A 15,160-nucleotide genomic window follows, 5' to 3' on the forward strand; every position below is an offset into this window, starting at 1 on the left:
AATTTCCCAACAGCCTGTGATAATGGTCTTTTGCCCTACGTTACAGATCAGGAAACAGGACTGCACCTGTGCCCCTAAACTCTAGTTTGCACAAATGCAGACGGTGGTTATTTTGTTCAGGGCTATATCACTAATGTCTGACACATAAAAAGCACTCATTATCTAAATTTTTGAATGAATGAGCACAGCTAATAAGGGATAGAGTCATGATTTGAACCCAGAACAGCCCAACTCCCACCTCCTGGAGAAGACATGGCATTCCCTTGCAGCCATACTGTGCTCAGGCCACAGCAGGATATCTAGCTGTGGATGCACAGCAGATACCTAAGTTCCAGCAATGGAGCTTGAGAAAAAGGTCGAGGCTAGAATAACCTTTCAGCATCCACGTGGAGATTGAAAAGCCCTAAAATTAGATGAGATGATTGAGAGAGAGGGCATAAACCCCGGAATAGAGCCTTAGAGAACAGCTATATTTAGAGTTGAGGGGAGGAAGAGGCATTTTGAAAAGGCAATGAAGACATATATGTCAGTGAGATAAGGTGAAGCTATAGATCTAAAAGTAAAGGGGAAGGAGAAGGAGGGTTGTCAGCAAGATCAACCACCACAGAGTCATCAGAGCCTCAAAATTAAGGCAAGATAAATGAATTTGGGGATCAGGAGGTCATTGAGGACTTGTGGGTGAGCAGATTCGGAAAACAGCCTGAGTAAGAGTCAGCTGGCATCTGGGTGGATAGGGGAGCAGGGCTGTGAAGGAAAGAGTGGGTAGTGAGGATGTAGAGCTCACTAGGATAAATTTGTCTATAATTTCAAACAAGCTAGTAGTAGTAATATGAGAGGGGCTGAACATTCGAGTAGAAGTGATCTTTTGTGTTGTAAAAAGAAGGGTCTAGTAGGAAGAAACTAAAGATGGCAGAAAGAGAACAGACTACTGATAGAACATGACCCCAGAGGAGACAGCAGGAGAATGAGATGCAGGAGAATGAGATGCAGGAATGGCAGTCCTTAGAAAGGGCAAGAGACATGTTACCATTGGAGGTAGGAGAAAAGCTGAAAGAAAATATAGAAAAGTAAAGGTTCAGTAGAGAAAAAGTGAGGGCATTCAAATTGAAAGGAGCCAAGGTCTTAGTACCTAGAAAGCAGAGGGAAAGATTCAAGGCTAGAGGACAGTAAGAAATATTTTAATTAATTGAGGCAAAATTTATTGAATGCCTACTCTGCTATAAGCCAAGAATTCAGTAGAGAAGACCATAAGGGATAAAAATAAAGAAGCATAATTAGGGACCCAACTGAGAAGAAATAGCATGAACTTTTCATAGAACCCAGCAGCATGGTTTCACAGTTTTGCCCAGCTTCTGAAAAGTGGTTATTGAAGGAAGTTAATGGTGCTGCACAGGGTTAGGAACTGAAATGGTGAGAATGGCAGACAAGGATGGAGGAAAGAAAGATGGATTCTAGAGGCGAGAGAAGACAGTATTGGCATGGACTAAGCTGAGCGATGAGGTGAATGAATACTGAGAGGAGTTTAGAATCTAAACACTGTGATTTGGGTGTGGAGCAAGTTATCAGAAATGAGGGAATAAAGTGCTTGTAATCAGAAAAGGAATACTCTGTGTTTGAGAACTTAAAGTAAAATAGTTTCAGATCAAGCAAATTATGAAGTGCCCTGTCTGCATTTTCAGAGGTTAAATGAGGAAGTATCAAGCCACGGTATTAGATGGGCTAGAAGTAAAAATCAATGAATGTGGCAAAGGATGAGAGCGGGTGGAGAAGATGACTGACCAGGCACCCAAATCATCAAGACAGGTAGGGTGTTATGATGGAGGTCATAGACACAGCAATAAGGATAGGGCTTGGATGTCAAGGTTCAAAAACAGAGGTTGATGGAGGCAGAACAACAGTCTAAAATAACAAGAAGGGATAAGAATGTTTTTGAGGCTGAGTGTATCTTGAGGTGCAATTCAGATTTCAATTAAGGTAAAGAATTGGAAGTTCAACCTGACAATCCATCTAAGACCATAGAAGACTTTGCTCCACCGTCGAACTAGGAGGCAAACAGCAAGGAGTGACTGATAGAGAAGTAAGCAAGGATGCACAGCAGAAAAGGAAAGGGTTGGCTGGAATAAGATATAAGCATTGTTCTCTGCCCTCATCTACCCTATCACCTCTTTACAGGACCCTTCTAATCCTTAACATTACTTGTAAGGCATTATCCCTATTTTACAGATAAGAAAAAGCTGGTTCTGAAATTTGAGTCTTGTCCTGACTGCAAAATCTAGTCTTTCTACAACATACTGACTCTCAGTGGTCTAAAAGTGTTACTGCAGCTTTCAAGGACTAACTGGAAATCGTGTCGGACTTGTATGAAAAATGCTATGAAACACAATATATTTTTTTTTGAGGTAGAATTGGCATATAACATGATATTAGTTTCAGGTGTACAACATGATTTAATATTTGGATATATTGTGAAATAATCACCACAATAAGTCTAGCTAACATCTGTCACCATATATACAGATGTTTTTTTCTTACAATGGGAACTTTTAAGATTTACTCTCTTAGCAACTTTCAAATATGCAATACAATAGTATTAACTATAGTCACCATGCTGTATATTAAATCCTCAGGACTTATTTCTTCTATAACTGGAAGTTTGGCCTTCTGACCCATTTCACCCCACCACCACCCCCCCCCCCGCAACCCCCTTCCCATAATGAACAACCTGTTCTCTGTGTCTGTAAGCTTGTTTTGTTATTTTAAACAAGATCACACATTCAAGTGAGATCATACCGTATTTATCTTTCTTGGCCAGACTTATTTCGCTTAGCATAACGCCCTCAAGGTCTGTCTCTGTTGTCTCAAATGGCAAGATTTCCTTTTTTAAGGCTGAATAATATTCCATTGTGTATATATACATTTTTCTTTATCCATTCATCCACTGATGGACAGTTAGGTTGATTCCGTGTCTTCACTATTGTAAATAATGCCACAATGAACATGAGAGTAGATATCTTTTTAAGTTAGTGTTCTTGTTTTCTTTGGGTAAATATAAGTAAAATTGCTGGATCAGATGGTAGTTCTATTTTTAATTTTTTGAGGAACCTCCATTCTGTTTTCCACAGAGGCTGAACCAATTTACATTTCCACCAACAGTACACAAGGGTTCCCTTTTCTCCACATCCTTCTCAACACTTATCTCTTCTCTTTTTGATGCTAGCCAGTCTAACATATGTGAAGTGATTTCTCATTGTGGTTTTGATTTGCATTTCCCTGATGATTAGTGATGTGGAGCACTTTTTCATGTGCCTATTGGCAATCTGTGTGTCTTCTTTTGAAAAATGTCTATTCAACAACTAGAATATAGAGCTATGTACTGGGAGGGCTTCAGGGAGAAGAAGAAGAAGAAAAAAAAGAAGATTGGCAACAAATGTTAACTCAGGTGCCAATCTTTAAAAAAAAAAAATCTATTCAGAGCCTCTGCCCATTTTTTAATCAGGTTTTTTTCTATTGAGTTGTATGTACAATGTATTTCTTTGTGTTGCTCTTGAATTATATTCAGCTCTAAAAAGTTCTATGTGAGCTTGCATATTTAATACTGTATATTTAAATCTTAACTTTCTTTTTCAAGAAAAACATCTTGGACCCTTTTCCTTAATGATATTAAGGAACTTCCAAATACATCCTAAATGATCACATTGAATTTCTGCAACTATACCCTAAAACACCAAGTTAATATTTATATTGCATTATTTTTCAGGTGTGAAAATGAAACCAAATTCAAAACAGAAGAAGTATTCTGGGCTTACAATTTCTGCCCTACTCCGTACTCCTGGACTGCACTTCTGGGCCTTCTTTTATATCTTGTTTTCTTCGCACCTGGTAAACCAAAGGCTATTGTTGTGTTAATTAAATTGTCTCTTTTTAGAGGAGACAAGCTACTCTTTTTAAAATTCCTTACATACTACTTTACTGAAATTTTTAATTTTGTATTTCTCAGGAATGGGACCAATGCCTTGGACTGTGAATTCTGAAATATATCCCCTTTGGGCAAGAAGTCCAGGAAACGCATGTTCATCTGGAATAAACTGGATTTTCAATGTTCTGGTTTCATTGACATTTTTACACACAGCAGAGTATCTCACATACTATGGTAAGAGAGTATTTTTTCCAGCTATAGTTTCATTTTTATTTTTCCTACTGTTTTTAGATACGCTATCATTTGTGATTGAAAAGACTAGATGGTTATATTTTTGCTGTTATAAATATCTCTGTGTGGCTTTCTTGTTCCCCAAAGTCCTTGGAAATGGACCTGGAAAAAAAGAAGAGGAATTCTCCCTTCCTGAGCAGCATTGCTTCTTGTCCCTCAGTGCTTCATAGCCTTCACCCACCCACCCACTCTCCCAACCCAAACATTTCCCAGCTATCTCCCAAGTTGGAAATCTTAACAGCAGAGCTGTTAGTTTAATGAAGAAACACAAACAACAGAGAATGGTAGAAAGAGGTAGGCAGGAAGTCTAGGGCTAATGCTTGAAGATGTCCCACGGCAGGGATGGAGTCGTGTCCAAGAGCAGAATCAGGGTAGGGCTGAAAGTAGCTCCCCCAAATGTCGTGCTGGGAGTTATGCCTTCCACTGTATCATCTACGCCATTCAGGCCACGGCATGTGCATTTCAGTGTCCACTGAGAATGGCACTTACCACTGCCAAAACTGTAAACATAACAGAAGGGTTCAAGTGAAAACGTGTGGAGGCCATAACTCAAAGAAAACAATATTGGGAAGTGGCTGAGTTAGGAAAAAACTTTGGGAAGGTACTTCAAGTCCATTTTTACCAAAATGAAATGTCTTTCTTTTTTTAGCAAGATGATTTCTTCATTGTCTGTATAAGTTTATAGATTGTGACTGGATTCTAAATTGATGAAATATGAGGTTTTCACTCTAACCCCCTAAGCCTCTGTGCTGTATATGGAATGCCTGCTGCTTAGGCCATCCTCTGATCCCCTCCCCTATCACTCACCTCCCTTCATCTCACCCCACCCCATGATCTAAGCACTCATTATTCCTTTTTGCAATAACAGGTTCGTTTGTCAGCCCCTCTCCCCTTACTGCTGGACCATAAGTCCCATGAGCTCAGGCAAGTACTGCACCTTGTTCACCATTAAATTCCCAGTGCCTTCCAGGTTGTGCCATTCACTTGATAAGCACTCAGAAGTGTTTGTCAAATGAATACACATGCAGATGAATTTTGTAGATGAGTGATGAATAAAGGAAACATTATAAAAATTTATTCCTCCTCTCTTCTGAACATGCTGAATTGGTATTTACTTTTATTTAATACTATTTATCTACTGAGTATTATCTTTATAAACTCTTCTCTCTCCCAACCACCATTTAGAACATTTAGAAATACTTATTTTCTTGGAAAGGAAATGCACTGGCATTTTAAACTGGATATATATTCAGTATGTTCAGCTTTATCCCACTTGGCAATTAAAATTTTTACATAAATTCATAAAGTTATCTTCCTGACACCATGAGTATGAGCACAATAAATATTTACCCATATTTGCTGATTCCTGAGAACACATTTAAGACCTAAATATAGACTAACATCCTGAGGAAGCATTTTTTATAGAAATTCATAGACCAAATAATAGTCTACTTGGTAAGACTTCTGATAGCAAAGCTCCTCTTTCTTGAATTTAGACTGCCAGAAAAACATGAGGCAACAGAAGTAAAATTTAAATAGGGCCTAGCCAGACTTCTTTCAAAAATATCCCATTAGAAGAAGCTTTTTGCTTTGTTACTAAGCCAAGCTTCTATCATGTCAGCACACCGGTCAGTCCATTAGGTCTACTGCTTTCTAGTACTGGAACAATATTTCAGTTCAGGTTCATTTTTTCCCTGTTTTTTTTGATGTACGTTTTAATCTACATGTTACTGATTTATGTAAGGTATATGTTTCTATTCCTAATTTATGAATATACACCATAATGATGTATTTCTCTGGAAATATCCATGTCTTTCTATTTCCTTCTTTTTTTGTTTTGTAAGACCTCAGATTTTGATTCCTTCATAAACTATACTGCTTAGACAGGTCTGCCTTGGACCCCATCCAGTAATGTTTTGTAATATTACTAAAAATTATCATTAAACTGTCACCAGTATACCATTTTATGTATAGCATGTGTGACTAAAGTGATCCCTTGGAGAGCATTAGATCAAAGTTCCTGGGTTGAGGTATTGAAATTCAATCAAACATGGTCTTTGATTCCTCATTTTGCATAATTCAATTAAATACCTATCTTAATCTGAAACTTAATGTAGGACTCTAATAAGATTTCTTTCCTTCCGAATAAAGCTGAGGAGTATCTGCACTGTTTAACAATCCTGACAGACATTTTTTTCATTTTCATTCCGAGGGGGGAATAATTAAGAAAGTGAGTTACATAATTGACCTGCCCGTTACATACAGCAGGTCACAGCCTCCGGGCCTGCCCACACCTCCGTGGCTTAACCATAGGTCTCATCAGAGAAGCCCACTTAGCTTTGGCGTTTGCTTGCTTTAGATTCCTCAGCTTTAATAAAAGGGTCTTGTATTTTAATAGAATTTCCCTGATGTTATTTGGCTTGGGAATCTGGGTCACAAGCAAGAAGCTGCACGGTATTCAAGAATCTTCCTAACCCATCTAGCTGGTTTTAACTGTACGAGTTTAGCACTAACAGATTTGATTTGTTACTTCTGATCATGCCTCTCTTCCTAAATTGTGAATTGTGATGAATATTTCCTCAATACTACATTTTATAAAGCCAAACTAGGTTTGCTCTGTTAGAGATTTTGGAGTTTAGCAGCCTGGTTTAGTCTAAAATGTTATACCAGTTGCACTTTTTTTTTTTTTGTTTCTCATCATCATGATTATGATCCTTTCTTTGTTCCTCTCTGCTAAAGATTCCAATTCTGTTCTTACCTCCGTAACTTTGCTTATCTGTAAACAGATCACAGGACTTCATCTCCTTTCATTTTTTTCTCAAAACTCCCACATTCTCCAAAAGCTAGCTTGTCAGTATCACCTTTTTGATGAAAATATTCCCAATTTATTGGTCATATCAACCTTGTTCCACTCTATCTCTGAAAGCATCTGTTGTGTTCCCTACTCATTTAGTAGAATTTGATTATGCTGTCTATCACTTTTTTGAGCAGCTAACATCCAAATTCGAATAGGCATGTAACATACATTATTTTATTCTTGCAGTTTGGCAAGGCAGGAATTATTTTCTCCATTAAATCAGGAAACTAAGGTCAAGAGAATTTAAGAAACTGCCCAAGGATTCAGCCTGGGTTGCTTTGTGATTGTCAGACTCTACAGAGCCATGGTGCCTTCCTTTCACTGTAACACTCAGCCACGCATCCCAGATTACCTAGTATTATTTTTTGGTTATTTACCAAGTATAAGACATAAAAAAATGTATGTTTGTAGTAAGTATTCAATGTGAACCAAACAAATGAAATAAATGAGCCCTATATTTGTAAATAGAGTTGTGTTTTTATTAAAGAGAATTTGATTTATACAAGTCCAGCTCCTTAAGATTGTATGGCTTCTGATGACTTAATCTAACAAACTATGTCTTGATTTAGTCAACTCTTTAATATTTTTTCTAATTTCTCATAATTTATCCCTATTTCCCTTCTGTTTTCTCACGGCTCCTCATTCCAGAGAGCAGATTCTTTTGGGTGGCCAATTGAGCAGCATTTTTCCTCTGTAGTTTTCCTTGAGCCTTCCCAAGAAATGTTTCTGTGTATATTCCTGAAATGGTTATTTGTATGTATGTCTTTAAGAATGTAGTCTTAATAATGTCTTTCCTATTCTGTGATGATTCAGCAGAACTGAGAAATGTTAATTCAGTTCTTTAATTGCTATGCTATTCATCTTAAAGACATATTTGAAAGTCAAGCTTTATGTTGTCTAGTTTAGCCCTTTATTTCAGATCTGTTACTCAATATATTCCATCTGGCAGTCAACAAGAGCACATTCATTCTCTAGACGTTCCAGTGTGTCAGGCTCTGTACTAGGGAACCCACAGACAAACAAGCCATAGACTCTGCCCTTAAGACCACTTTTGCTACTGAAACAGAAGAGGATGTCTCTCTCTCAAGCATCTCATAACCATCTCTCCAAAACCTGGTCCTGATTTGGGTTGTAAAATTTATAGAATTATAAACTTAAATTATAGCTGAGAAACCATCTTATTTTGCTGAATCAGGAAACTGAGGGCCAGAGAAGAGGTTAAATGATTATTTAGAAGTCACATAGCAAGATTGAAATCCAGATTTTCCAACTCCCAATCTGATATCCTTTCTCCAGCCTTTGTCCCATTAGTTTGTCATCTTCCTTCCCCCATCTCATATACAGGATGGTCTGGACCAAAGGCCTAAAATTAGGCAAGGACTCCATTACAGTTAGTTGTTTCCAACCATCGAAAGTGAAAGCATAGGTTCTTATATTTAAATTGGGAATTGGACTATAAAAGGAAAGGCCATCTTGGAAATATGTAAGAACATGCTCAAGTCACATACTCATATATCTCATCCATCTTGGCTTGCTGAATTGACACTTGGAAAACACAACCAGGTAGTAATTATGTCTTTGTGGTTGTGCTGCATTGACATGCATAGTCTTACAGCAAAACAAAATTCTCTGACCTCATGGAGCTTACATTCTAGAGGAGGAAAATAAAACAAATTAGTAAGCTTTATAGTATGTCAGATGGTGATAAGTGCTCTGCACCAAAAGAAAAGGAGGACGACTATAAGGATCTAAGAGAAGGAACAAGGAGACTAGTTAGGAGACCACTGCAGCAGTGCAGATGCGGGAGGATGGCTGTCAGATCACAGACATCAGCGGAATGAGGAGAAGTGGTCATCTTCAGATTATATTTGAAGGCAGATCCAACAGGACTAACCGGCAGATTGGATACTGGGCAGGAGAGTGAGAGAAAAGTCAAGGTTGACTATCAGACTTTTGGAATGAGAGACCAGAAGGATAGAGTTGCCATGTACTCCAGTGAGTCATGAGTTCAGCAGTGTCATCATTGTATGTGGGTTCTGGAAATACTAGATAAATGAGAAAGAAATTTCTCCCTCAAAGTGCCTCCAGTCTAGTAGACAAGACAAATAATACATGCACATAATTATAATATTTCTTGGTTATTATGATAGGAGGCCTCAGCAAAGTGCTGTGAAAGCACATAGAGAAAAGTTATCTCTATCCAGCCACATGAGAAAAGACTGCAAAGCAGAAGTTACATCTGAACCTGGTCTATCATTCTTCTTGAGTTTGGCCTTACAAGTTTAGAAAGGCAAGTTACATTATATTCACAGGATTAGAACAATTAGAGTAAACCAGGCTGGCAGTAATTTTTGGTTCCATTTCATACCACAGTTATGCATGACTGACCAGAAAGGAAAGTCAAAATCAAGGACTGTTTCTAACCTAGGCCCCTCTCTCTCTATATATAGACCATATTTATATAGACCAAGTATATCTATGTGTATTTATACATACATATTATTTTCCATTGCAGGAGCCTTCTTCCTTTATGCTGGATTCGCTGCCGTGGGACTCCTTTTCATCTATGGCTGTCTTCCTGAGACCAAAGGGAAAAAATTAGAGGAAATTGAATCACTCTTTGATAACAGGCCAGGTACATGTGGCGCTTCAGATTCTGATGAAGGGAGATATATTGAATATATTCGGGTGAAGGGAAGTAACTATCACCTTTCTGACAACGATGCTTCTGATGTGAAATAAATTTCAGCTGCTGATATATTTAGTCATGTAAACAAACTTGGGGGAGAAGAGCAGCAATGGATGACCTCACTGCCCTGCTTCTAATCTGGTTCTTTCCACAGTCTAGTTTGGAATGACTTCATATTCTAGAATATTTGATTAGGAGGAAGATACAACCATGATGACATTGTTTTTTTCACAAGCAGAAATGTAAAAAAATATTTACGGAGATTTTAAACTAATAATTATCGAGCAAATATGTGCAATTCCTTCCTGAGGTAGTCTAAAATGAATACTGTATCCAGTGACTTCAGTGGTATCCTTTTTTCCTAAGACCATATATAATTATTAGTGGCAGCTGAGTCAGTGCTGATCTAGCCAAATCATAATATGTATGATATACTTATAAAGAAGGATTCTGGGATATGATCCAAGGGTGTTTTCTCTCAAAACATGGCCTATTGGCCCTAAATTTTCCTAAGGACAAGTAGCTTATCTGTGATCAGCTATTAGAAAGTAAATTCCCTTTAAGCTTTCATCAACAGATTCGAAAGTGCCTCCTACAAGGGCACAGCTGTCCTTATCTCCTTTGGATTCCATATTTGGTTTCTCTCTCCAATTCAGCTCTTGAGAGTTCTTCAGAAACTGACTATGTACAGGCTATTTTGAACATTATGAAAAGCAGGTCTTTTAGGGTTTATTTTCATACATATTTTTTTGCAGCAGTGATAAGTATACATTTGCACAGATAAGCTAACAAGTTTTGATAAGTATATTTTATTACTAGAAAGTAAGAAAGAGAAGATTTTTCTGGACCCCTGATCGAGTTAGTCACTTAGGTATGCAACTTAAACACAAAACAGAGCTAGATCTTCAACTGTACTTCAGGGTCAGTTTTTGTTCATGCCAGAATCACCTGATGTTCACCACACCTGCGATCGTCAACTCTGGAGTCCTATTTGTGCCTTCATTTGTGTTAAATAGCTGCTAGCAGACTATTTTTCCCCCCTCTTTTAATCAAATTTCTCAAACAAAAAAGGAAGAAAATCAGTGACAGAAATAATCCTGCTGTTATTGATGTTTGTTTAATTAAAGAGTGGGACTTATTTTTTTCTTAACTTATTAACTCTTCCTAATGGAATTGTCACATTTTATTACCTAACAGTACTTTGTCTTTTTTTACTCTAAGAACATAAACTAGTTTTTATTTTTGCACACCCTGTCTTGTTTTCCCTGACAATTTACCAAAAAAAAAAAAAGATACATAGATTTGTCTGAGAGTGTTTCCTTTTTTCTCATGATTGGCTTGGATTTTTTCCTTCTTGTCTAAAAATTGGGATTATCTATTGGAACAGATAGCTGGTTCTCATACAGCACATAACTTTAAGAAATGTTGACTTACCACATGCCTACAATGTCTTTTCAAAGTGTTCATTGGTTTTTATGCTCATTCATCAAGGAACTCTAATTTTTGCTCTTATATTAAGAATTATATAGTATGTACAAAATTATTCATAAATTACTTATTAGTTCCAGTGAAAATATGAATGACTCACCTGTGGCCAGTTAGGAACACATAAGTTTGGTGCATGTTAACATGGCTCTAAACATTAAATAAGGTACTTTTTGGAATGAAAAGGTGGCTGTCTCTAAATTCAATGTGTTTCTGCCAGTCTCCAAGATGTTTTGTTCTTCTCTTAAAGTCTGGCTTGTTCCTATCACAGTTATCAAAGCTGAGAATGTAGCCAAGAAGGTTCATTCTCTCAGCAACCAGGGGTATGATACGTGTTTAAACGGTCACTTTACTGGCCTAAAAATCCTTCAGCCAAAAAAGTTTTCTCCCTTTGGTCATGTCATGTAATAAAAAATATTATTTTTTCCTTCAATTAGGTGCTTTGACAATTGATTTCTAAGGGGATAGTAATATTAATTTTCCCCAGAAAAGCAGATGAGATTTAATGGAGAAAATTATTATTCTATTGATATTTCTTACCCCGTAAGAAATTTCTTATCTGTGTAATATTTCTCACAGATCAAGTGAAGTGGAAAACAAGCTACTGTGTGGTAAAATCAGAATATGATGGGGAGAAAAAATATTTAGACCAATAAAGTGCCCTCTTTAAAAATTTATGTTTCTGATTTATCCAAGTAATTGCCTCAATTCTTCTCTTTATTGTATATATAGCCTTAACTATATGCTTATATACTCAGCTGGGCTGGATGCACAGTAACTTTATTAAAGGAGCAACTCGACTCTTATTATTTCCTAAAGCAGAACATGGCCTGTTCTCCCCGACATAAGCAGATGGTGTTTGCAACTTTCCATCCATAAATGCACATAACAGGGAAATCAGCCCCAGTTCCCCTCCCCATTCTCCTCAGCTTCTTTAAAGGACTATTTGTTATTTACATAATGATAAAGATAGATAACATTCCATATCTTTGAAGTACAAGACAGAGAGGCGTAGTTATAAGAATTATTTATAATTTTTTAAAAACAAATAACTACTTGAAAAGGCACCTTATAAAATTAGGGTATTATTTTTAGATTCAGTGAACATTTATAGTATATTAAAAATTGAATGTTTGAATTTTGCAGGCTTTTGTATATTACGCACCTTTTAAGTTCTCAGAGTCTTTGGCTACCACTATCAACTTGAAAACATTCCGTTTTCATTCCGAAACATCATCAGATACATATTTTATAGGACGATTTGTTTATATGTGTTATATTTGACTTACCATATTAAAGCACATTAAGCATCATGCTTTTAACTGAAATTATAGGTTTCCTTCTAAACATGCTGCAGATTCAACAGAGGTATATTATGTTTTAGGGAAATTTAGTGCAGGAGGTCATCACCCCTATTGAGGCTTAGCCTGGATGGCCGATGAGATCTGCACTAGACTTAAGAGAATATAACATTTCATCTGCCTCTGAACACATAAGGCTGAATGTGATGTCAGATAGGTTTTACACATTTGGTATTAATATTTTTCTTCAATATAAACATTCCTAATAATTTTGATTGTTGCACCTTAGTCAATAATTATCCAAGACATGATGCTTAATATGTATCTGAAGATCTAAATTAAAACTAGACTTAAAATGTAGTATTTCCATTTGAATTTTGTTCCCAGTCACATGCGGTAGTTAGTTCCCTGATGGAAAATGCTATGAGAGTAATGCTATCAAGTGCTTTTTCATAATTTTATTTTACCACTGAACCAGATTTTAGTATATGTCTAAACATTATTTTTTAAGTTATTCACTCTAAAATGGTAAATCCATTAAAGCAAAGAATTTATAAATTGTTTACTATAATTTCAAAATCAGTTATCCAGAGGAAGAATGAAGAGGAAAAATGTAAGTTGACAACTTACCCTTTTGCTTTTACACAGAAAGTAAAATTGAAATGTATTCTAATAATCCACAGATCCTGGGGGAGGACAGTCTAGAAAATACTATCCATATGTTATCTAAGAGAGTCTCAATTTATAAACTTTATCAGTGTCATTAAATACTGTAATACAGTGAGGGGAGTGGGAGGATTCTTTTGATTTTATTTCATTGGCATAGTAATTAAGAACAATAAAATTAATGAGATGTTTTGTTATAATCAGATTTTTTTTTTTTACCATTCTCCTAGTTATAAAATCTTAAATTATACTAAGCACATAACAACTCAGATTTATACAGTTATTGGGACAAGTTTTAAATTACCAATTTCAGACCTTTGCACTAACTATGAATAAAAGAATGACATAACAGGTCAGGAGCAGAGAATTCATAATTTGTGCTTTATAGCAAAACATATTAAATTGTGGATAAAATTTACAGCTCATGTGTAGCTGCTGCCTATAAAAGACTCAGAGGTGTTCTCTGGATTAACATTAATATCCTATTTTCTGTCCTTTTCTATCAGTTGTCTTAGCCTCATGTACAGTAATGTTAAGCTAATTTGATGAAGTGATTTAGGTTGTAGCAGCGTATCAATTATCAGTACATTCAGTTCTTCTGGGTGAGCAGTATTGCTACTATTTTCTAGAAAGGGTAATCATTTTAAAATGCCAAACAGCTAACTGCTACCAACTCTCTTATATATTGTCTCCTAGAGAAGGAAATTTTTGTCTGCCTATATACATCAGAAAGATAGTTCCTAAGAGTATTAATGACGTTCAGAAGTACATGAATTTTATCCTCATAATTTGCTTGTGAGTGTAAAACAATGTAATTCCTATAAAACTTTACTTTGTATGTATAAAACAGTCTGTTGCACTTGAGTGATTTGGTCTTTGGAATGTTAAATACTTACTTTCATTCAGCAGTAATATTCAGATTTTTATTTTAGACAGTTAAGTTCATGTGTTTGATTTTGTCACATCAGTATAAATGAGAAAAAGAAATACAGCTTACAAGTACTCAAAAATAAAAACCAGTATTTTGTAAAGTTTTAAAATGTTAGCAAATTTAACATCATTCCATCTTATTTGAAGGTTAAAAAAGATGAGATTTAACTCTAGCCAAAGTAGAAATTTATGTTCTACATGTCCAAACTGGTTCCTAGCGGCTTTTGGACTATATCTCACTTGATGTTATAGTATCTCTTATTTGTAATAAATGTTCAAATTTCTATTTAGAAGCGCTAATGTACATCTAGATTAAATCAAAACACAGTTTTATGCTTTTAAAATGTTTTCAAAATATATATTTTAATTTCTAGGTGCATGTTACATAGTGTTTAACACTTCACATGTCTTGGCAAATTCAATATAAATATTTATTCCTACACGTGACATATGGGATATCTCTTAAAAATTATGAATATTTATCATTTCCTTCAAAGTCATTCTAGCCTATAGCTGTATCAAAAGTATTGTATATTTTATGGAGATTTAGTGATGTATATGTAAATGTTTTTTAAGTTACTTTATTGAAGTTCAATCTTTACATAAAATGAAAATCTTTTTTTAAAAAAAGTGTCAGTGCCAGAACTGTAAATGAAAATAATCAAATAAAAGTTAAGACAATTCATTACTCATATATCTCCCTTGCACTTTTTATTTTCTCTACATCTCTTCCTTAGATTTTAGGATCTAGGTTACACAGTAAAAGCATCTACAAAGATTACCTACCTCTATATATTTATGCAGGCCTACTCATTTTAATGATATTTTCCCTCTTTTGAGCATAGGTAAACACAACTATCTTTGAAAAATATAGGGACCAGCCTGGTCACATAATGGTTAAGTTCTCACACTGCATTTCAGCGGCCCAGGGTTCATGGGTTCAGATCCCAGGCATGACCTACACACTGCTCATCAAGCCATGCTGTGGAAGCATCCCACATACAAAAAAAAAGAAGAAAACTGGC

General features: G+C 35.9%; 1 protein-coding gene across 1 annotated transcript in view; it reads left to right on the forward strand.

Moving 5' to 3' along the window:
- The window catches only part of LOC102150963 (uncharacterized), a 229,383-nt gene extending 214,556 nt beyond the window's left edge, over positions 1 to 14,827 (forward strand). The window contains exons 10-12 of the mRNA XM_070248111.1: positions 3,758 to 3,879; positions 3,998 to 4,150; positions 9,580 to 14,827. Coding sequence (XP_070104212.1) covers positions 3,758 to 3,879; positions 3,998 to 4,150; positions 9,580 to 9,806 — 502 coding nt within the window. The 3' untranslated portion in view covers positions 9,807 to 14,827. The remainder of the gene's footprint in view (positions 1 to 3,757; positions 3,880 to 3,997; positions 4,151 to 9,579) is intronic.
- The last annotated feature ends 333 nt before the right edge of the window (positions 14,828 to 15,160 follow it).

The sequence above is a fragment of the Equus caballus genome, chromosome 23, assembly GCF_041296265.1.
Source record: "Equus caballus isolate H_3958 breed thoroughbred chromosome 23, TB-T2T, whole genome shotgun sequence".
Taxonomy (NCBI): domain Eukaryota; kingdom Metazoa; phylum Chordata; class Mammalia; order Perissodactyla; family Equidae; genus Equus; species Equus caballus.